The 24,134-nt window shown below is 38.3% G+C and overlaps 1 protein-coding gene across 6 annotated transcripts; it reads right to left on the reverse strand.

Moving 5' to 3' along the window:
• Window positions 1-318: 318 nt before the first annotated feature.
• EDARADD (EDAR associated via death domain) lies at window positions 319-23,831 on the reverse strand. Of its 6 annotated transcripts, none has more exons than XM_068185018.1 (7): window positions 23,811-23,831; window positions 12,779-12,837; window positions 11,654-11,693; window positions 8,625-8,713; window positions 6,506-6,595; window positions 5,753-5,798; window positions 319-3,252 (listed from the first exon to the last, which is right to left on the reverse strand). In XM_068185018.1, the coding sequence occupies exons 2-7, from the start codon at window positions 12,779-12,781 to the stop codon at window positions 2,876-2,878; spliced, it is 645 nt and encodes a 214-aa protein (XP_068041119.1). In that variant the 5' UTR covers window positions 12,782-12,837; window positions 23,811-23,831; the 3' UTR covers window positions 319-2,875. The 6 variants fall into 6 exon arrangements, with proteins under 6 accessions (XP_068041119.1, XP_068041118.1, XP_068041115.1 ...); XM_068185017.1 differs by lacking the exon at window positions 23,811-23,831 and adding an exon at window positions 22,927-23,009; XM_068185014.1 differs by lacking the exon at window positions 23,811-23,831 and adding an exon at window positions 17,182-17,288 and having other exon boundaries at window positions 12,779-12,840.
• Window positions 23,832-24,134: the final 303 nt, after the last annotated feature.

Consider the following 24,134-nt stretch of genomic DNA (forward strand, 5'->3'; position numbering starts at 1 on the left):
GTGTCCAGTATCAGATTCATTATTGATTCAGGAAAAGTTCACCCCATACAGATTTCATACCTCTTAGTCAGTAACTCAGCCACAAGTTTCTGTTCATCATCCTATCAAAATTAACTCATTTTTCATATGGAAAAGAGTTTAAAAATGCATCTTCCTTTCTTCAACAGCAGTATGTGTTGCAAACATAAGTGCTTTAAGGCATCATGAATTTCATATATAAGGACAGAACAACTAATTGATAGTTCAGTAATTCCAAGGTGACTGGTGAGAAGGAAAACAACTGTTTTCCTAGCTGTAATAAAAACAAATACAATAAAGTCAAACATTGACAACTATATTTCTTCTAAAAATAGTACACATTTTAACAGAAGACATAAGAATAAACTGAACACTCAGAACCAATATCTTGTAAACAGATATAAAACTAAAAAAAGAGCGTGTACATCTACATTTATGGCATACAAGGAGGAAAAAAAAGTATTTCAAGTATAGTATTGAGCAATCCAGTGTGTCGTGAAGTTTAAGGCTAACATTTTCAATCTTCAGAGCTGAATTTATACCGAATCCACCTATGAATTCTCAGAAGCAGCTTTATTTCCATCTAACACGTCTTGCATCTGACATTGACTTTTGAAGAGCTTCAAGGGATCAAAGTCATCTTCACAAGACAACAGAGTTTCTTCAAAATTTTACAGTTGTTACCCGGAAATTGGGAAAAAGGGTAGATTTCAGTTGAACACCTTGATTCAGGAATGCTACTGCATCATTTCGTATTCCCATTCTGATTCTTAGGTGAGGACTCCAGCTCCTAGCTGGTCTGGATCTACCAAAGCACAGCATATTATAATACCACACAGATATACCTGTGGTATGTTATGGGAGGGAAAAGCTGTGTGCATATATGCCAGCACTCATCACTCAGAAGAACAACTTAACACACAGGCATATGATCCTAAATCCTGCATGCAGTCAGCCCAAGGTATGGGAATTATGTTGGACAAGCTGCATTATGAGCTATTGCACATCAGCAGTGGATGCCTCTGCAGGAACTGAAAGCATCAGGCAGCCCAGCCACAGCAATAGTCTCCAAAGCTGAATCTTGAGCATCTAACTCAAGACAGAAGATTATTTGCAAAAGTTATGAGCTGACAGACATCTGTTGGGAAACACCCACTCTTAGAAGAGAACCATTAAACACCTGAACTCCAGCCCCAACAAGACAGAGCAGTAAAATTTTCTCCTTAAAATACAGTTAGAAAACTAGAGTTTTAAAGAGTAGCAGCTTTTTTTTTTGAGGAATGGTTAAAAAGTTCATTACAAATTCCAGTCTTTTCTAGAAAAAATAAAAATTCAAACCTCAAATTTAGGTCAATTTCTTTACCCTGAAACAAGACTTTCAGCTTCTTGAAGTCACTAAGATAAAGCTAATTTTATGTCAGTCCAGAACAAGTGCCTGACTTGAAAACGTTAGTCTTTACTTCTAGCTCCTCCGTAACCATATCACTCAGTATCTATAGTAAAGTATTACTAGAGGTCCCTTTTCAAACTCTTCCAGTCAGAAGCTCAGCATACAGCATTAGACTTCCCTTAGCTTTACTACTAATTCTTATAATTTCTACTTGAGAAAAGTAAACAGTGTATCAACCTGCACCCCATTCTAGTTTTGCCCCACATCTTGACCAGTGCTTGGGTATATACACCTATGTACATATTACATTGTCTGAGATGTCAGAAGAATGGTAGGAAAAAGGCCAATTCTGAAACATTTAAAATGTAAACAGTGTAATTCAGACTATTAAAATACTTTGAAAAAAATCAGTCTAAACCACTGTAAGTGCTTTAATAACCATCCACCTAGGCTGTAGGTGAATTCAGCTGTTCATTTTCCATTAGAGTGGCTTTAATCAAAATATAGTGCTAGTTTCACACAAGACTGCAACTGCCTTGGTGTGCAACAGAAAGTAGGCCAACCCACAGGACTGTAAAGAAAACCACAGCCTGTGAAAAGGGACGTTACAGTCAATACTAACAATACCCTGTGGTGCCATCATCTCACACTGCAAAGTGAGAGGGATTTGATACCTGCACTCAGAGTGTACACTGTCTTTAAACCTTTGGAAAGTAATTTTAAGCACAGAGCCTTTTAATTGGTTCTTTTGGCCCCTAAAGGTTATGGGTTGAAAAGTCTCTCTGAATTGCATGATTTCTTCTTAGAGTAAATATATGGCCTATGATGTAGTAGCATGTGAGCAATTATTCTGTTTAACATCTCTTATTGTTTAATGTCTACTCTTGTTCATAAAAGAGACTTAATTTGCTCAAATGTGATGTTGAATATTCAGTTAATTGTAACATTCAGATCCAAATTGCTGCCTGGAATGCTGAGGTGTTCCTGTGCCAAAAACAGTGTCACAAAGCTTAAAAAGCAACTAAAAGGGAAGAAAAAGATTCCACCTCATCTTGTACTAGGTAGAACATACAAAATTGTAGAAGGGCTACCAGTAAGGCCAAGAGACATGCCTTCTAACTATGGCTTTCCCAATAACAACAGCACACAATCGATGTGGTTCACAGCTGCTGCAGTAAAACAAGTGGTCTGGCCTTTTCATTCCTTTTCTGTTTAGAAAGGCTGTGAACAGCAGCAAAGAAACTGAAGGTATCTGCAGACTCAAGAACACAACCTGGATAATTCCAACTACTTTTGGAAGGTTATCTTTGCAACCCTGAGGGCATAAAGCTTACCTTGTGAATACAGTAGATAAAGCTTACACAGTATACAAACCCTCAGTACAGGCTTCCTCTCTCGCAAGGGAAACTTCCAATGTATTAGTGGTAGCTAGCATTTAACACATACAGACTAACAACTTTCTTTGACCTAGAAGTCAGCCTGGTATGTTCTGCTCCCTCTCTTGGGCCATTCCTCTTCCACCCATTTCAGCAGCACTTTCACAACATCAATTCTCTTATAAAATTTACAAAGATCAATCAGCTGTTCCACAGTCCGGTCACTATTCCGTAGCAAGAATTCCAAGGTGGGACTTTGGGGCTTTTGTTCAAGGAAACACAATTCATCATAAGTCATCCCCCACTTGCTTGCTAAATTTCTCCAGTTTTTCACTGTTGGATGGCAGGGATCCAGCTTTAGCCTCACTGTGTACAACAAGTCCTCATCATTGAGCATGTCACTGATGGTTGGCGCACGGAATAAGCACAAGGAGCAGGTGACATTTTCCTTGCAGGTTTTCTTGAGATCTGGAGTGAAAACCATTACATGGGAAAAAAATTAGGATCTATTGCTGTGGTATCACCAGGAACAAAAAGTCAAAAGCATAAAGGGTTGTGGAGTATTATTTTTCTTTGAATTGCTTCTGAAAAAGTCAGAGTAGTGATATGCAATGCCTCTTCTTTCTCATTAAGAACTCATTAAATTAACTTTCTAAAACTTCTCTCTTCACTACACTCTAATCAAAAGTGGCTTTAATCAAGAAGCCAGTAATTTTGAAAGTACCATATTTATACTTTTACAGAAAAGACACAGGATTCAATGCAGTGTGTGAGCTAGGATAGTCCTCTTTTTTGTTTTTGGAACAATTTCTGTTCCTTGAATCTACTATAATGCCCACTTACATCACCAACAGGATTATGTGTGCATTCTGTACATCTTGTACAGAAGAATGTGTTGTAGAGTGTACTGTGTTGTAGAATGAAGGAAAAGGTTTTGCATTTCTCTGCTGATACCTTCATAACAACACGAAATATGTGCACCAGGAGAATCTCTGCTGACAGATCCAAACACAGCTAACATCTAGTACTTTAACACAATGAAAAAGTAGATGTGTTCCTTTGCCTTGTAAGGGTTCTCGCAATAAAAACTGCTGTCTCTGTTTTACCAACAAAGCCTATTTTAAATGTACGTCATGAAAAGGAATAAAGTGCATACTCCTCCACGTGCAAGAAAAACAAAACTACCAAGTTGATGGTGATACGTTCTAAACTCTGCATCAAATACTGAAAATTGCCATTTAGAAATCTCCTACATACCATAGTCAGTATCTCCCCCACAACTGGGAACAATGTGGTGCTATCAAACTATATTATATATTAATATCCCTTAAACCACATAGAAACCGGTTTGAGTCATACCTCTAGTCACACACTAATACCAAGACCTTTAACAGTGCCACAGTTCGGACAAGGTCTGAGCATTTTGGCTCCAGATATGACCTTAATTGTCCCTGCTCCTTTTGAAAGCAAGGAGAATCTGGTATCTCGAAATAGTATATAATGGACACAACCTAGAAGCTTTTCATAAAATTTCTGTGCTCCAGCATCATTGTACAGCTTGAAATAGGGAAGTAGCTGGTCCTACTTCAGACGAAACTCTGTGAAAAGGGGGCTGATAGTAATCAAAAGACCGATTAAAAACAACAGAAAACAGTGACACACAATTTACAAGTGCTGTATCAGAAGCCTGAACTGTATCTCTGGCAAAGGATAAATCTGGTAGTTAATGCCACCTACTCATAAGGACAACAGCATCTGTTCAGGCTGTTTGTTTGTGGGATTTTGTGGCTCTTTTTTTTAACATCAATTATTTATTTTCAGTAATTACTGTCAGATTGTGTGAAAATTCCAGCATATAATGTCTGCATGCATGTTCTATTTTATTTTTAAAGAAAGAACAGGCTGTTGTTAGTTCAGTAACATTGCTCATCAGATTGTTTTTTTAGCAGGCCAAGGACAACTCCTGAAGTTTTCAACAAGTTAGGACGTGCAGCAACAACTCTGCCGCAGACACATAACTTCATACAAATGCTTAGATTCCCTCTTAAAAGGAACCAAGTTCTGGTGACATCTTAGCTCACAGGTATTCCGCAGGCCTTGCAGCTGTTCTCTACAGGAATATGTATGTTTACTCTTCTGTTCTTCTTGTGCACCCTAAACTTGCTGAAGTGATACAAAGCTTTCTTTCTTCATTCATACCAACCTTTACTTATACAAACTAGGCAAAATGAATATAATATACCCCAATCAAATTTCTGGCTGAGCTTAGAGGGCAGGAGAACACCCTATCTGAATTTCATCTTATTTACGCTGGCAGGGTTGCCAGGGTAAGTTTTGTCCTCCAATAGAAACAGGGAAGAACGGGTAAAGAAAACACCTCTGTAAAAGGGCAGAGATAAGTAAACAAAACTAAACCAACCTGCTTCTTGTGCTATACCACCTGTAAGACTATCAAAAGCATCATAAAGAATCCTGCTTTTCTAAGGTGCCTCTGTGTTGGACACTGACAAGCACTACCCAACTAATTGCATGATCCTAATGCTACCTGATAGGACAAGCTTCTTTACTAATAGGAAACTCTCCATTTCTTACTGTTAGACTAAGAGAACTGTATAGCATACACACACACACTCCTCCCCAGCAGAACTGACACAAATGATGGGACAAGCACTCACAGCCTACTGCCAGCTTCTGCTCTCTCCTGACAGCTATTTCCACATCACTTCCAAAGGCAGAGGTACTAAACATACTTGGAAAGCCCAACTTGCATATTTTCTATGGTCTGCATTATTATCACCATCCTCTTAGAACAAAGGGGAAGCTGTAAATGACACTGGTAATGAAATGAGTTCCATAAGCACTAATTATCCAGGCAGTTATTTGTTATGACAAATAGCAATTTTTTAAAAAGCACTTTCAAATAAAACCTAGGAATAAAATATGGAGAACAATAAAGCTGACATATTACCTGAAAGCGATTCATCAGTATGATTTTGTGTGTCTTTGTCTTCTGGCTACAAAGCAGAAAACAAATATAAAGTAAAAATAAAACAATGTAATTGAACACCAGAATAAGTATTTGACTAATTTACAACCAGCAGGAGATTACTTAAAAGAATCCCAAGCTACTTGTAAAGTCAGACAGGGAATATACATATGGTTTTGAGGAATTGCTAACAATCTGCAGTCTTTTCAGGCAGCATTTCCATGCTTTGGCTCCTGAAACTGCCCTATTGGTTGTATGCACTGAATAACAGTATTTTTATTAATGGTATGCTATAGCATTGCATCTTTTGACTAACTCTCTCTTAAATACTCAAAGGTTATTTAACAATTCATATGGTTTGATGAAAAAGATTTTTAAATGCTTTGCAATGTAAAAATCAAGAATTTTGCCTGTAACAAGCAGCATTAAGGGACTGTTTTGTTGATCTAGGCGAAGTGGAGATTTTTTTTTTATAAACTTCTTTATGTACATAGGAACCTTTTATAGACAACAGGTGGACATGAATATTTTTGCAGTTCACATCTAACCCTCCTCCTATTTGAAGTTAACATTCCCTCAATGGTATTTCATCTGCTAATTAAACATAGTGAAATTACTTAGCAGCCTGAGACTGTAACACACATTGTAACATTTCAATTCTACTTAGCAACCTCTAAAAACTGGAAGGACAGCCCCTTGATTGTAGAACTGCGGGGAAACTGCAGCTGCCCTTACTTTAACTATGCAGGTGTGAAACCAGGTGAAATAGCTTTCTTCTGTTGAGTATTTAAAGATGAAAGTAGAAGGGGTTTTCCCCTTAGATAGCTGCAATGAAGTATTGTTGATCTTTTTGTATTGTGTCATTCTTCTGAAACAGCAGGCTTCTTAATTTTGCAGGTTGTGCATACAAACAAAAGTCAATATATGGGTAACAATATAGTGTAATAAGATACTCTAGTCCTACCTGCTACACCTTCTTTACTAAGAAATCCACTAAAAATAGAATACAGGCTATTTCAGTTGCTGTGGTGAACTTGCATGCATTCACAATCTAATTATAAAGAAGGTGAATTCTCTCCAAAATATTTACAGACTTTGTTAAGAAAGGAAAAATTTGCATACTGTTTTCAGTATTTCTTTACTCCCTGAAAACTGCAAGACCACACATGCAACATCAAAATGTCTGCTGTCTGCTCAAGAGAGCTCTAACACTGCACATGCCAATTGCAACTGTATAAGCCCTGCCATTATCTTCTAGCAGTTTACTTCTCTACCACAACAGCTTTATCTGGACAACGCTTTTTAAATGCAAAGTTGGCCTTCATGGCAACATGTGAGCACCCAAAGTTAAAAAAATTAAATCTGAAGTTCTTGATTATAGTAATTGTCTCCACTCCCACAAATGCCTTAAAAAGGTAGAATGTTATTACTGAGCCTCAAGGAGCAAATTCCCAGAAGAGTAACTCATTGGGGAGAATAGGAACTTCCCAGGACAGCTCAGCCTCCCCAGAGATCTACTTCAAAAGATATAAATAAGCAAATTTAAAAAACAAAAACAAAACAAAAATATCCACACACACAAAAAAAAAAAAAAAAGCAGATACTGTTCACTTAACTGCTGTCCTGAACTTCATTTCCCAGACTTAATCAATTCTTTGAAGCTCAAACCTTACTGTGAAAGCCAATGCCTAAGTGCCTTTATGTCATTATACATGCCTTATGAGGCATAAAAAATAAGAGTGGGCAGTACTGCAAAAAGTACAAAGAAAAGCAGTGATACTTACCTGTGCCATACATCTGTTTTCAAAATTCATATTTTTACTGATCAGTCATTATCCAATTTATCAAGTCAGATGCACTCAGGTTTAGTCAAGATCATTTTCTTGTAATGTAATTGCAATAAGACAATGTAGTGTTACTGCCAGGGAAATGAAGGCATTAAGCAAGAATATTTTTTGTCCACAATGAAGATCCAATCATCCTCTACAAGTCTAATCAAAGCTATAAATTTAGGTACAGTCTGAAGGTAAGCAGAAAGTTTTCCAACTCTGTGGAACCACTACCACCCTAATACACTGAATTATCTTTATAGTGATTCTAAGCTGCCAATAAATGTTCTCTTCTTGATGATGGGAAGCAACAGTTAACCTCCATCATCTGTGAAATGCATACCAAACCCATGTTTGTTTCTGATGGAATTCAGCTGGGATTCTGGTATTAGGAACTCCTTTTAATTCTTCATCTTGCTGGAGAATGCTCATTCATTTCTCTTCTCCAAGTTTTCTGCTCAACCCAAAGAGAATCAATTTGAAATTCAGCAAAAAAACATTCACTTGAAAGTTGATAACCATGGAGCATGGGAGTCACTCAGCATTGCCCTTCCTGTGGCAATGAAAGATTTCACAAAAAGTGGACAGTGTTTCAACTATGGGAAGAGCAGTGTCCCAAAATCAAAGCAAAACAGTCTAATGCCTCTCTAAAGGCAAAATCTAGGATTCCTTACTTCTTCACTTCTTTTCTGTCTAGCTTTATTTTCACCAGGAAATATTTTCATCAGAGGGACAGCATGCATGACAAAGCTTTAACACTTGCTGAATCTTCTTCAGAACATCTATACATTGATCAAAACCCATTCAAACTAAAAATACATGTTAATGATAAAATAATCTCTTTTTTTGCTCTTCTGCACAAAAGCCCCCTTCACTGAACTCTTGAAAAGAAAACAAATTTCTGGTCTGTTTTACTGAATAATTTTGTGGTCTACAGATATAGTCTGAAAATATACTTATTTGTTAACATACTTACTGAATTAACAGCAGTAACTTAGTTCACATTCAAGTATCAGTTTTCTTACCTGTTGTATTAGGCCAGAATCTGATGTAAGGGTCTTGATGTTCACAGATGCAATTTCCAAAGTAACTTGATCTGTTAAGTATTCGTCATCTAAGGCAAAGAGTGTGAAACACTGGTCTTCCACTCACACACAAATTTAAATAGTAAGAATATCAAACAAATTATAGTATAGGTGTCTAACATACAAAATTTAACTCCATATAATGATCAAACACTGGGAATTGCTAGATTAAAAGCCCAAAATATTAAGTCAGCAAAGTTTGTAACAGTCATGCTTAGCATGACTGTGAGAAGAAATACAACCCTTGCAGAGATTAGTTATTAGAGTAGCAGTTGTTTTCTAAACAAACATCACACTATTTTTAAAGCAAAAGTCATGTTGTTCTTTCAGAAAGCTGACTACAGAATATTAACTGAACCAATACAACAAATTAGGCTGAAGATGTCACAAGTCACTCTAATTTTTGTTTTGCTTTTCTTATCATACTTAAAATGACAGTTAAAATAAGTACTCCATAAATATTTATCTTTCATTCTGTCCCTTTGTGAACTGGACTCATCCTAGTAATTCCTACTACACAGGAATTTGCTGAAGCACTGAAATAATCCATTTCAAATTGTGTTTATCAACAGCCCTGGGAGTCCACTGAAAGGCACAGCATTCCTTAGTACAGCACAAACTCTACTAACTTTTCAAGCATCACTTCAGCCCTCAAAATGGAATACAAAGGATACATAAACCCTTTGTGGACCTTGTGCACCCTGCATGATTAGTAAGGTCCTCCTCATCAAACTATTTGCATAATTCCCCTGTGTCAGGTGCTGACTAGCTAATAACAAGGGTTATTGAAAAGGGTTATATAGTACATGTTTTTACACACAAGAACGCTGCATGGGAGTGACTACATTTGTAGCACTGGTATGTTTCCATTTGTTGTTTGTTTAGTGGCAAGATCTCATTGAAGAACCTCTATTACCTTTATGAATCATCACACAACAGAAAGAATCAATATTTTCTTAACTCACTCAAAAATAAAAGAATTCATCCTTACACTTGCAAGAAAAAAGGAAACCAAAAATCACTGTTCTCCTCTTTTACTGGTTTTATAGGACTTGGAAAATATTTTATCCTCAGTGATGTCAATGTTTGGTAGAGGATCATCATTATTCTCTATGACTGTAGGTCCCGAGACAACAACAACAAACAAACAAAAACACAAACAAAAAAAAAAAACTTTCCAAAATAAAGTCTGTCTGAAAATGCAAGGCATGGACATCAAACCTGTGGAAGTAATATGTGTAAAATTTGTTCTGTATTTCAGTGGAAATAGAATTATTATCAGATCATGATAAACACTAAGGCGACCTCTGCAAGATAACAAGTTCCCTCAACTCCCTTTTATTTCACAATCAGTAAACGGTGCCAAGAACTTTAATAAGTTATGGCTCCAAAACAGCCCATTAATTCATTGACCAATAAAAGAAACAGACAGCCCCTTTCACCAATGTACTGTCTGTTCAAACATTAAATCTGAAACAAACACAATTGTGTGTTATACAGAATCAGACCAGCACATCTGTTACAATTTTTAGTTGACAGATTCATACTTCTAAGTTTGCATTTTTTATAGAAATAACTATGAAAAGCCATTCTCAGAGAAATAATTAAATTCACAGAAATGAGCAGAATACTAAGAGGTATTTGTATCACATTCAACTTCAAAGGGGAAATGTCAAGCTATATTAGTAATTACATCTTACACTAAGTAAGAGGAAGCAAAAATTAAAATTAAATATAAACCAAGTGGACTTCCTTTTTACAGAAAGTAATGACCTTTCTACTTATGTCTTAGCTTTCCTTTTTAAATTAGATGCATTTAGAATATGCAATTTTGGACTTTAAACAACCCTGACAAATTTGAAATTTGGGAATTTATCTAATTAATTTTGAGGAGGATCTAATGTCACAGGTGAAATAAAAAATAGAACGTGGAAAAGAATGTTCCAGTGTAATTGCTTTGGTGCTAATAAACAATTTTGAAGGGCCAAACCACCTGCCTGCAAATAAACAGAAACTAGGTTATGAGTTCAAAGAGTCTTCATCCCACATGATCCTTCCCTGCTGAGCAGCACTTCTGAAGAGTGCTCATTTCCTCTGCCTGGCTTTCTTAAGCCCCAGAATTATTTCCAACTTTTCTTTGACCCCAGTGGTATAGTGCTCCCACTCCTCAGCACAAGTTTCCATTGTGACAAGCCTGATTTCCTATGGCTGTCCCACAGCAAATCTGCTGTGCAATACAGGATGGAGAGCACACTTCCTGCAGAGTGCTCCTCAGCCAAGCCCCTGCCCATGCATTCCCTGGACAAAAGTCAATGGTGAAGCCTGGGATGACAACAAAAAACCCACCCCACACATCAAAGAAATATAAGGAGGATATTCACACTGTGTAATCCATGCATTTTTCTTCAGAACCCGCACTCCCTCACTCCATTTTCAGCAAGGAGAGGCAGGAACTTGTGCAGAGTAGACCTAATAGTAGGTTCCCCAGTAGATGGTATTAATACCTGCTGAAGGTAAAAGATGGCAGGAAGAGTTGACTGGTTATAAGGCTGGGAATACAGTCAGAGGCAAAAGACCTCAAAGGTATTTCTAGATTTAATTTCTAACAACATGAAGGCACTGGTAGTCCTTTCAAAGCTACCATCTAACATTATGATGTCTCTCCCATCTGTTGTCTGAACAGTGTCCTTCAATGGCACCACTGTATTTTCCCTTCAGATGAAGAACCCAGGTCTTCTGATGATAGTTTTAGAGTGACTTTTAGATCAAAACTAAACTTGGGAAGGAAATTTCAAAAGTTAGATATACATACCAAACTGACCTCAAAAACAGAGAGGGCATTACATTTAAAACACAAATAGGTAGCAAAAAGTATGAGTATTTTAATCTGTTGGGTAACACCACTGGTTTTATTACAGATAGCAACACAGATCAATGATATCTGAATAGACAGAATTCACAATACCTACCTTTAGGTACTCCTGTGTCTTGGACAGGATATTTCTCAGTCTGTCACAAAAAGGCAAGAAACATCAATGTTTATTATTTTGAGTGCAATTGTGCTGGGGAAAGTATTTATATGCTCTTTCTTTATGTACTTTTGTAAGTGCATAATTATAGGTGTATCTGTCAAGTTGCTACTATTTGATCTGTTCACCATCAGATACAACAACACTTCTGTGGGAAACTGATATGTTACTAACACTGCTGATTAGCACATGAAGAAGTAATAGAGAGTGCTTCTTTGCTACAGTATTTTTAAAGTTATTTTTAGTGAAAAAACAGTTTAGGAAAAGAAATTTTGTACTGAAGTAGCAAGATAATCTTGAAAAGGTAATATATGCCAGGAGGAATAGACATGATTGCGAACTCTCTTTTAGCAGATTAAGCTTTTAATAAAATGTTACTGCATTGAAAGAAAAATAAGTATTTTCCCCTTCTGCTCTAAACCTATTTAGCTGATTAAGATGCAATAGGAAGCTATTATTACTGTGTTTAAGGTGATAGCTACTGATTCCCGGGCATGACATAACTTCTTATGGAGCCTGGGATGTTCGAGATCCCGACACAAGCGGTGCTCGGAGCCAGCGAGCACCAGAGGGTGCGGTTTGGTCCCTCCCGAGGCTCAGCCGGGCCTGCCTAAGGCACCGCTCTTGGATCCTACCTTTCCTTGACTTCAAATCAGCTACAGGAAGTAATAATAGCTTAGTACTGATGAAATTTTAAGCCCTAGGTGGGGTTTTTTATCCGTCCAAACTATGTAGACAGAAGAATGTCAGCACCAATTTTTCTCAGTTGCTGGGGCTTTTCTAAATTAAAGAGATGTCACTGCCGCAGCCTTTGGAGGTTATCCATGGACAGCTCCGCTGATAATACCATCCAGTTCAGCTGATATACATGTTGGTATTTTTATTTACACTTTGACTGCACGGGTTAATTTATTAAGGTTTTTTGTGCAGTCATACAGATAAGCAAAATCTTGTATTATACACTCACAGTGTGAGTTAGCATCCTGGAACGTTTTTTCCACTGTGGCATTACATAACCACAGAAAGCTATAATGATTTCAACTGCACTAGACCAGAAACACATACCATTGTTAAGGAAAGAGTGCTTGGATCCGTATCCTCCACTGGCTCTTTTGCATCATGATCTGCTGGAAAAAAGAAAACTTTACCACTGCATAATCAAAGTATTTCTGCCAATTCATATTTTGCTTCTTTGTCTGACCAAGGTAAAACACAACTATACAGCCATTACACGCATTATGTCATATTTCCACAAGAAAACACGACAAACTGGAAAATGTAGGAACTACTAGCACAGACATTAGAAACTACATGTAATAAGGACACCCAACTCCAACCTTTGTCTGACCAAGGTAAAACACAACTATACAGCCATTACACGCATTATGTCATATTTCCACAAGAAAACACGACAAACTGGAAAATGTAGGAACTACTAGCACAGACATTAGAAACTACATGTAATAAGGACACCCAACTCCAACCTAACAAAAGATAGACTTCAACTGAAATCCTAAACTATCTTTAGTGGAAAAAAAAAATCACAAAACATGTCAGCAATAAATACTAAAATTCAGTTAAAATTCAGTCCTAAAACTGAATTAAGTTCTGTTCTCCTATTGACAGCATTCAAATTTCTCCTAAAAGAAAGAAATCAAATAGGAAACAAACATACCCACTACAACAAAAATGAATACTCTAATCAACACCAGATTACAATAGAAAATTGAAAATACTAATTCAAAAATATTTGAGCAAAATATTAATTATTTGTATACAATAGAACAGTAACATTCAACTATATTAATATCAAGAGAATCAAAAAATTAATCTTCAAAGCACCTGGAGATGAATCATGAGATGTTAACCCCTCTGCATCAATGGCTAAATTGACAAATACTAGTGGGATACTGACCGAAAGTACACAGAGAATCTGAAGCAAATCTCATACAGAAGTCAGGATTCACAAAACTATTCCTATAATTTAACATCATCCTGACATATTTTTCAGAAATATCTTCTGGTGATAAGTAGAAATGTTTTCAAAAATATAAAAACATTTTAAATTATGTGGTAAGATCTTCATTCTTGTCACTCTTACTCTAAAAGTCACTTACTGCAAGTACACATTAAGTTTTCAGCTGCAACAAGTAAGACATGATTGTAATCAGTATTTGGTAATTACCTTCTTTGGAATATAAAATCCAGTAGATTTAGAACAGAGTCACAGAAATTAACTACAAAGCACACATTATAAACTCTTGAGCCCCAAAACAGAACAGAAGTTACACAGACACTATTCTAACTAGCTAAAATTAAGCATAGTTGCTTATTGTTGCTTATTTGGGGATCCACTCCTACAAATCCACTCAACAGAACAAGCTGAAGCAATAACCAGTGCAAGACAGCACAATAAATTGAAAATAAAAAGGCAGCAGTAGGACAGAGTTGTTCTACCTTCTGCTTCTGTCACACAGCCCCACCACCAGCAGTTCCTGGGTGTCCCTGAGATTCCATGTAAAGCCTTTCTCAGTGCTAGAGCCCCCAGGAAATGCACAGGCATTGGCCAGGCAGGTGGCATATGATCAGATGACAAGGGCTGAGCACAGTCTTTGCACACTGAATGTTTAAAAAAGGCAGGGGCTATGAAATTGCAGTTGAGCTTTGTTCACACTGCAAATTAGGAAGCCTTATGCAGAAGAGGAAAACAAACAAGCAAAACCCCTGTGTTGTTGTCACATGTCTTTTTTGGTACATATGAAATCCCTGCTCCAGAAACAAGGTATTAATAAAATGTTCTGGATAAAGCCTGCCCTGATAGCAACAGTCAGCACAAACTCTCAAATGCAGAGGAGGTGAGAGTTACTGGGACATGGGAAAATACAATAAGCTGGCATAAGACATTGCTTGAGGGTTGGGCCAAAAATAGAGGCTCATAGTGGGACTTGCAGTGGAAATCTGCAGAGGAACTGAACAAAGAGAAGCGCACCCAGTAAAAGAAAGATGAAAAACAAGGCGGCACTGGGAGCCAAAGAAAGGCTCCAGGGAAGAAGGCTAGCCCAGGCATCCCTAGTCTCACTGTTTTTCCACTCAAAGCCAATGGCAAAGCATGTACCTTACTCTTGGTTTATTCTGGAGGCCTTTCAGCTCCTCCTTACAGATTCTTAAATGAATTAAAAAAAAAAAAAAAAAAAGCAACCAGCCAAGCAAACAAAACACCCCCCAGAACTTTCTTCTTCCCATATAAGAGGAGCCTTGAGGCAGGTGAAGGCAGACCCCATAGAACACACAAGCCTTAGTGAACCCTCACTTGCTATGTAAGGGCTCTGTCCTCTATTCTCTGCTACATCTCCATGACACCACCAAGGTACATTTTGACACTGGTAACTTAATTTCCACAACCCAGAGGGAAGCACTGAAAAAAGTGGAAATGCTTGGAGAATGCAGGCATTTGAAACAAGGATTTAACAGACCCAAGGATATCTCTACAAGAGGTGATTGGGTACAAGGTACCTCTCAATCCTGCTTTCTAGGTCTCACACATAAACACAGTCATGGGAATCTGCATCTTTCTTGATTAGCATATTTTAAAATTGTATTTCATTTCCTATACCTCAATTGCTTCCCTTTATTTAATTTTTCTTTATGAAGAATACTAATTTCCACTGTTTTGTTGTGGTTGCAGAGCACTACAAGTCCCCAGGTTTTTTTTATAAGTGGCACGTATGTGTATGAATATTTGCACCTAAGATTAAAGGCTGCACATATTGGGTTGCAGATGATTCACCAGGGTCTTGTTGACCACTCACAGTAGATAGATAATCTGAAAACAGACCTAATATTTTATTGTGAATAAGGCAATTTGAATGTCCTTTCTCTCCTTCCCACATGCATCTGCCCCAACATTCCACAGCTCATGTCATAGAGCTGGACACAGGTGCACAAAGCAGTAGGGAGGAAAGTTCTGTTTATCTCAGATGCAAACCATACACAGTTTTGCATGCTGAAAGGCCAACAGGAACTGAGGGTATCATCTGACTGTCTGATTTCACGGTTACTTTGACAGACAGCTTCATAAAAACATTACCTGGGATCCCTCACAAAATCACTACCACTGTGCTCGCCCTGACAGGATACAGACACTGGACCACATTTACTTCCCCACATTTCTGCAGGGAGCCACAAGTGAATAGACTTAGATGGACATAAATCAGCATGTGCATGTTGACTCGGACAGACACAAATCAGGTTCAGTGGTTGCTCCTGAGGTTCATTTCTGCCACGCGGCACCTGCATGCTGCTCAGCAGCTGCCACAGCTCTGCCAGGGCCCACCCAGTATGACCAGTCTGCAAGAAGAGCAGCAGACTTGCACCGATGCCCACCTTTTCATTCTGTCCAATACTGCTGCTATAATGGGGATGCAGTGCCTCACACTCACCAGTGCGAACAGTTTCTCTGCTTTTCACCCTTGCATTGGAAGGAAGTCTGAAAGCGAGTTTTAGCGACCCTCGGGATTTTGACCTTTAAGCACGAGGGGCTTCACAAAGCATCAAGTAGCAGAGACAGTATTCCCTTCTGTTACAGTTTTACTCTGCAACACAGTCTTGACACCACCAGTAGGTGAGTGAAGCACCTAAGACTGGCTTTAGTTACATAGTTCAACCATGCACGCAAGACCTTTTCCACACCAAAGCTGGGCATACACATCATTAGTTTAACTTAGCACAACTTAAACAAGTAATCACTCTAATACTGATGTTGCTCATAGAGATGAACTCTTTAGCTAAACCCAAATAAAAAATGTTGCTTTGACTACAAGCACATGAATTTTTGATTTGAATATTAGGAGAAGATATGGCAAATTATATTACAATATTCAGTACCCTGAAAAGCCCAAGTCCATCAGCACTTGTGCATTTTTGTTTACTGTCAACTACTCAAAACTTTGTCCCTGTCTGAGCAGACAGCCATGGAAAAAATCTGTGATGCTGGCACACCACAGGTGAGGTGCTTAAAAGTCAGTTGCACCATTACCATATAAGTTAATGCACGTGGACTTCACAGCCAACCGAGCTCTGAGCTTCTAAGAAAACATCTTTTAAAAAGGTATTTTGAACATGCTGTTAACTAGCGCAAACTAACTTACACACTAAATACTGGAGCAGGCTTGACAAGACAAGTTACACTAAATCACATCAGCAGAGCACATGATAAGTTATTACCATACTGAGCTAGCATGTGCAGAGGGGGAAGGGAGCAACTTTAAAACTCTTTTCAGCCCGGCTGGGGCTACGCTCCTCACGTGGCTCCCGGGAGCCGCGGCCCCGGGTCTGCCCGGCCCAGGATGGGCGCCGCGGGCCGCACCCCGTGCATCGCCCGTCCCGGATCTCCGGGGGCCCCGGCAGCGGCCGCCGCCCCTCGGGGCATCCCCGCCCGCCCACCCGGCTCCCCGCGGCGCCGGTCTCACCTGAGCGCAGCGGGTCCTGCGGAGCGGCCATGGGGCGCGGCGGGTCCCGGGGCGAGGAACGCGACGTGCCCGGAACCGCCGCCGCGCCGCGCCGCCCCCTTCCTGCGCCGCCCCACCGCAGGTAGGGCGCTCCCGGCAGGGACGGAGCCGGGCAGGTCGGTCCCACCCACGGCCGTCCCGGGCGCGACGGCCGCCGGGGTAGAAAGCGCATTCGCCGGGAGCCCGCGTTTCCCAGCGGGAAATGCCCCGCATACGTCGGGTTAAATCCTCCGTGCGGGAGGTGCTCCCCTGAGGGAAAACGCCGTGTTTCGCTGAGAGCACAGACACGGGATGCACGTACTGCTCGACAAGTAGTGCTAGTTCGGATTTAAAGTGAGCCGCTTCGCCAGTATGAAATCAAGTGCCCGCTCTCCTGTTCTTGCGGACATTTACGAGCCTAAACCACTGCCTTCCGACAGAGGAAGGCGTTCTCCATTAGGGCTTAAGGTGCATTTGCAGGTGATTCAACGTGTATGGACAGAGTTCATAAACGCAAGTACTGCAGAGCAACAATCATAAACTGCGCTGGTTTCTCACAGATATTTAAAATTTGTCCTCTTATGCTACAGGCACATCCGATACTGTGACGAAGTCAAATCTTTGGATGTAATTGCTTTGGAACCCCAATGTCATCTCTGGCAAATTCTCTCACTTATGGTTTCGATGTAAAGTAATACAAGCTTCTTAAATGGGGTCTGTGCATAAAATCACTCTCTACATAAGAAATACTATGTACTGCTATTTAGTGTACAAGCAAAAGAAACCGGCACAACTGAATTTGCCATTGTAAAGATCACTTTTGTGAGCCACCTGGCTCATTTATTAAAGAGGTAAATTTACAGACAGATTCTGTTCTGTTACACTGCGAGAACTCCAATTCAGCCAACTGGCTTACACTGGCACAACTATAAGTAGCCTTTGGTCCATTAAGCATTAAAATGGAGTGCTTTTCCATGGAATATTTTTCATCTCTTGTGTATGTTACAAATAATATTTTTTTAAAATTACAAAGATTAAATTGCTCTTCTTTCCACAATTTAAACTGATGACAGTAGCTGTCATCCTGTTGTCATGAACATTTCTCACACTACAGCCTGGAAAGAAAGGGGAGGTGGTTGGGGGGATGGGGCGGGGTTGGTGTGGAATGCACCACCACACTTGTTATTTGTTTTTTAGCTAACATCAGTAATATTGATGTTTTTCAATTATTTTCTTACTGAATTTCATCTAAGATAAATGGAGGCTCCATCATTGGCTTATACACACAAACATATCTCTATATATCTTAATCTCCAAGGTACACATAACAGATCACTAAGATTTATGCAACTCATGATGTGAAAAAAAAAAAATAAATTTTTTTTAGGTCTATCATTGTCGTCCAACTGTTCAAGAGGTCAGTTGCCTCTCATTTCTTCCACATTCATATTAAAACTCATTCTCAAAGAATAAGGGCTTACTTTTAAAAGGTAACACCAAATCAAATTAGAACTAGAACTGCTGATTCTGTCTGTTTCCTTAGATCTCCTTAGCATCACAAGGGTTTTGGTGATGGATAATTAGGCTGAGAGCAGAATAAGTGTATTCTTATCTACACAGATCTGTACAAATGCTATACTAATAATTGGAGTCTCTTTTATAACGGTGAGGAATGACACAGCCACAATAGAGCTAAGAATGTTCTAGACTCAAACCTGTCACATTTATGCTTCAATCAAATGAATGCCATGTCTATCCTGAGGACCTCAATGTATGTATTGCCTCTGTGTGCTGTTAAAAAACTACTGGACTTTACCCCAAAAGTAGACACAGTGACTGCAAAAACTTTGGGGAAATATATTTACAGCCAACATAAAAATGTATCCATTAATTTCCTTCAAAATATCCCTAGTGTACTATTGTTAAACAGATGGCTGTAAAAAACAGAAGGCTACAAAACATGTGTGCTCGGGCTAAGTCAGGTTTTATAATCAACATGGCATTTACTCTTCTCATACTTACAACCTGAAATCTTCCTACATGAGGATTAAAAATTATTTCAGTAAACAGTAACAGAGTATTTTTAGTGGAACAACACTTGTGCCAGAAGCCAAATCTGGTTAATGTTGTTCAAAAGAATGTATTTTAAGAAGTATATCTATAAATTAGATTGGCTTTTCAATTTGAAGCAGATTGCTTTTTTAATTATTTACAGAGAACCCTTTAAAATAATTAAATTTAATAATAGAAATGAATAGTCTAGATATTATTACTGCTTTAAAACTTAGGTTGGTAATCATAATTTAACAGCTTTTCCATAGTACTGAAGGAGGAGACTGCAATTGCTTACAAGTATCTCTAGAGTACTGATAACAGTACAGATTAAATTGTTGCATGCCTGTTCTTGTATCATTCTTTAAAGGGTGTTGTCGAAATTTCGTTACTTAGCTAACTGACCAGTGCAGAAAGCACTGCAATTATTTTGGCAAAACTAAATACAACCGTATTATAAAAGTGAAGTCCAGAATGAGATAACTTTAAGCAATGGCATTCCATTGAATGCTGGAATAATTTTCTTATAAAATTTCTAAACTTAAGTACTATATGTACCTTATCTTGCTATAACCCTATAAGCTACTAAATTCAGCATAGCTAATTTTAATGGGAAGAGTTCAGGATTTTGTAAATTTCCCCTCAAATGCAGAATTAGTAATTTCAAATAGTTTTCACAAATCAAGTCTATGCAGATCTCTTCTCACTCTTTTCCTCTTGGCCCATCAAAAAACCCAGACATATTTGATGACAGAGGCTTTTCTCAAAGATCTACAAACTATCTGGTAACAGAGCTGGAGAATTTATTGTTTGAAATAACAATTAACACACTCTCAAGGGGCTTTTCCCACCTTCTGAGCATAAGATGCAGATAAAACCAGGGATAATATATTCCTCTCCAGAAAAATATAACTTATACATCCCCACAACCAAAAGAAAAGCAAAACCATACACACAAAACCCTCCCCCCACCCAAAAAAAAACAAACCCCCAAAAATTTTTTTTTCCAGTTGATCCTCTGTAGCTTTCCACACGGAAATAGAGAGTTTTTGTTCCAGATCACAAATGCTGCTATAACACAGGGGATCAGTAATATTCCACATGCCTCGACACAGGTTGCCAATAGTCATGGTAACTGTGGGCCTGCCAAAATCACATGGCAACCTTGTTTATTCTTCCTCATCTGTTTGCCTTCTACATTTCAAGTATCTTCACTTAAGGAAGTTCACATTATGTAAAATACCTCTATGTCAACATAACTCTGTATTTCAGGAGATTTAGGAAGAAACCTCCATGCATTTTCTCTCCCAGTATCTTATAGATAGTTTTTAATTGTCAGCAGCTTTAGACTGCTGCTAGAAAAGTTATTGAAAATTCTGACACTGCTATGGAGTAGGGATAATTAACCAGCAGCTAAAATGTTAAAACTGCTTTCTTTGCCAGTAATGATATTGGTCTGCTCTTTTACAGTTCTTTTACAGGAACATCAAGATTTTGACATTTAATTGACAGAAACAGCACTATATAGAGAAAATGTAAGAAATGACACATACCTGGACCATCTTATGTAAACCTGTGGGAAATTTGTTTGCCTGACAGGACTGCATGATATGGAAATGTTCCCACCACTCCAGGAGCTGTGCTGTGTCCAAGTCAAACACACACCACAGAAACAGTGAAACCTTGCTTTCTCTAGATTGACATGTTGAAACTGAGCCTAATACAACTGATTTCAGGCTGCAGCTTATGCCTCTGCAGGGACATTAGCCCAGTCCCCCTGCCTGGCTGCTTGTTTCCATAAATAATCAATTTAGATGAGATCTATACCTTATGGTCAGATTTGCTGATAGATAAACACACACACTGAAAGAGCAAGTGCACAAATGTTAGGTGTTTTTTTAAACAAGATTATGTATTTTCAACACACTCACTGTACTCAGAAGTTTGACAGAGCTAGTAGACTCGTTCCTATGTTGGCATTCCTTCTTTAAAAAAGGATAGGTACTACAGAAATGACTACAAAACTCTAGAGATTACTTCTACTCTTCACTCAGATCACACTGCTATAGACTACACAAAGCTCTTTGTTAACATCCAGCTGTAACACACACACATGAAACATGGAAATGAGAATACAGGTGTACAGCTAAGATTTGTAGTTAGCTTTTCACCACCTACAAAAATTTCCTAAAAATGCACTTTGTCCCTGTAGTTTGCTATTCTTTATTTTTTACAGCATTCTTTCTTGCTTTTTTCCTCATAGTCACTGTGAAAATATTGCTGTTTTCTTATTAAAGTTTTCTTATTAAAACTTTACCTTTTTTACCACTGTACTGAATTTGCCAGATTGTTTTGCCGTTTACAGGCCACACTCCAGAGATAACCCTAGACATCCATAGGTTCTTTTCAAAAGAGATTTGCACCCGTTGCTGCAGACTTGAGTATAGGTTGTGGTTTTAAGGCAGACATCAGTAGGTGGGGAACAAGATGTCAGTGAGGCATGACTTGCAAGGAAACAGAACTTGTATCAGGCCTAATGACAACAGGACAGAACAGGGTGTACAAGCTCTTCACAGTAGAAGGCCTGACACACCACAGAACTTGTGCCCTGGCACTTGGCTGCTTTCTGTACTTATGTCAGGTGGTTTACTGAAAGTTCTCACCCACAGCTGTGCCTTGCTGTATCATTTAAATCTAGACGACAACAAGATGTTCCACTGCTCAACAGGCATAGCCCTCCCACTGCTGCTGTTTGCCAGACTTAAACAGAAGATTGTGACATATTGATTCCTCTGGTTTACTCTCCTAAGTTTAGGAAGGACTCATTCAAAAGTTAATTTGGAAAAATCAACAAAGGCAAAAAATAAATAAAGAAAAATAAATAAAGGAAAATGTTTCAAGGGCAAAAAGTTTCAAAATAAAAATCCACATTTCAGATTACTGAAATCTAGCTCATGAACTTGAAAAAGCAGCTGGGATTTATCAAGTTTCTCCTAATAGGAAATGTGAAGCCGCCCTTTTTTACCATGTGTGTTCACTTAAATCAGTCCATAATAATCTCTAAGATCCACTTTTGGATTCCACAGTTGATGCCCATAGATCATTATTTCTGTCTACAACCAGAGTTCATAAGCTCAATTCTGGCAAATTAGAGCTGGCTAAAAAGCACCGCTAGAGGTAATACAGTAAAACTTGAAGGACTTGATCAGTTTCAGGCCAGAGGCAAGTTTGGAAATTGCAGATTTGCTGCATGCACTAAAAGACTGTCTCTCTCTCGTGCACCCAGATCTGTGCCTATGCAAGAGAACATCACAGAAGCATGAAGAAGAGGTGACTCTGATGTTCTTTATTTACTTCTTATTTAAGAATAAAGAATACTGGTATAGCTCCTGTGTTCAAGGCTTTCTTTGCTTGTACATACAAAGAAAACGTTAGTGCTTTTAAATGAAACTGTCAACATGTGCAACAGCAGTACATATTATGAAATCACAGATGTTTGTTCCTATGACAACCACACTGAAAAATTAAACATATATGCCAGACTCTTCATGACCCCAGCAACCTGTAAACTGTGATTATCCCTCTCCCCAGTAAGAGCTTGTCCTCAGCCCTGGCTAAAATGTCATAACACTGTAGCAAATTTCTTTAAAAGAAAGAGGCTTAGTAGACACTCACAACTTTGTAATATGCTGTTGAGTTTTGATTGCAATTGTAACACTGCTTCTTCTGCAGATCTTTCCTGAAGCTGATTTCACACAGAAATCCCATATTAGGATTTTTATGTTTGGGGTTTTTTAGACATTTTTATACCACTAGCGAAGTAGCATTCATAGATTTAAATCTACACTAAAACATAAAATAAGACTGAAAATACCCTAGAGTTTAGAAAACTGTGTTAAGCTACATTCAGCTCTGCTGTCTTAGATAATACTTACCTGTAAAAGGAATATTTTTTTTAACTGCCTCTTAAAATTATCCATTATATATTTTTACAGCCAATTCCTTATCCTTCTAATATGGCAGTAAAAAGCTAAACCACAACTGACTTCTGGTACAAGCATTTCAGAGGTGAAGAAATAAAGTACCCTCAGTAACTAACATAAAGTGTTCTGAACTGAAAACTCAGTGAACACTATGACTTAAAAATATGATTGTTTACTTCCAACTTTTAGAGTCCTTTATGTAGCCTTTATGTGACAGTGCGTGATTCTTCCAAGGTTTTAGGGCTTTTCTAAATATTCGTGATGGAAACTCTTTTCCAGAATCAAAAGTACAAAATGTAAATAAATGCAATGAATTCACCTTAATCTGCTGAACAGAAACAGTTTCTTTGTGAGAAGTACAAACCACTTGTGATAAAGTATGGAGTACTGATACTGAGAGCAAACTATGGCAATATAAACATTAACACTGGCTGTTCTGCTAATATCTTCTCAAATATCTAGCTAATGTATTGCTCCACTGATGCTGGAAGTAGGAATAGGTTCTCGTTTAGTCATCTGTTCCCAAATTATAGTTGTACTGCCTGTACTCCAGAGAGGAAAGAAAGGAGCATTTACATCATGTCTCTGGAACCAGACTAACTACTGCCTACTTCATTTTATGGTCTCTGTAATTCCTAGACACTGTCCCTTTGAGACATTTTCAACAGTGCAAAAATTTTGACACACTGGCCCCTAAGGACAAATGTAATGGAAAGCTAATTTGAATTAATTTGTAAGTAAATAACAAAGGTCAATCTAAAAACTTTTAAGCCCTCTGACATAGTTACCCTAGACTTAAAGCTTGTCTCCACACTCCGGTAAAGGGGCATTCTCCAAATGAAAGGGGGTAAGAAGAATCTGAGTTATCATCTGAATTGAAAATAAAATCCTAATTTCAGC

This window comes from Anomalospiza imberbis, chromosome 3 (genome assembly GCF_031753505.1).
Source record: "Anomalospiza imberbis isolate Cuckoo-Finch-1a 21T00152 chromosome 3, ASM3175350v1, whole genome shotgun sequence".
Classification (NCBI taxonomy): Eukaryota; Metazoa; Chordata; class Aves; order Passeriformes; family Viduidae; genus Anomalospiza; species Anomalospiza imberbis.

Bases quoted from the DNA above. Each gene is read 5' to 3' on its own strand.
- EDARADD (XM_068185014.1), bottom strand. From the start codon at position 17,212: ATGGCCGCTCCGCAGGACCCGCTGCGCTCAG. The intron at 8,714-11,653 runs GTAGGTATTGTG...TCTTTGCCTTAG, and splicing joins AGACACAGGAGTACCTAAAG to ATGACGAATACTTAACAGAT. The intron at 6,596-8,624 runs GTAAGAAAACTG...ACTTCATTGCAG, and splicing joins ATTCTGGCCTAATACAACAG to CTATCTAAGGGGAAAACCCC.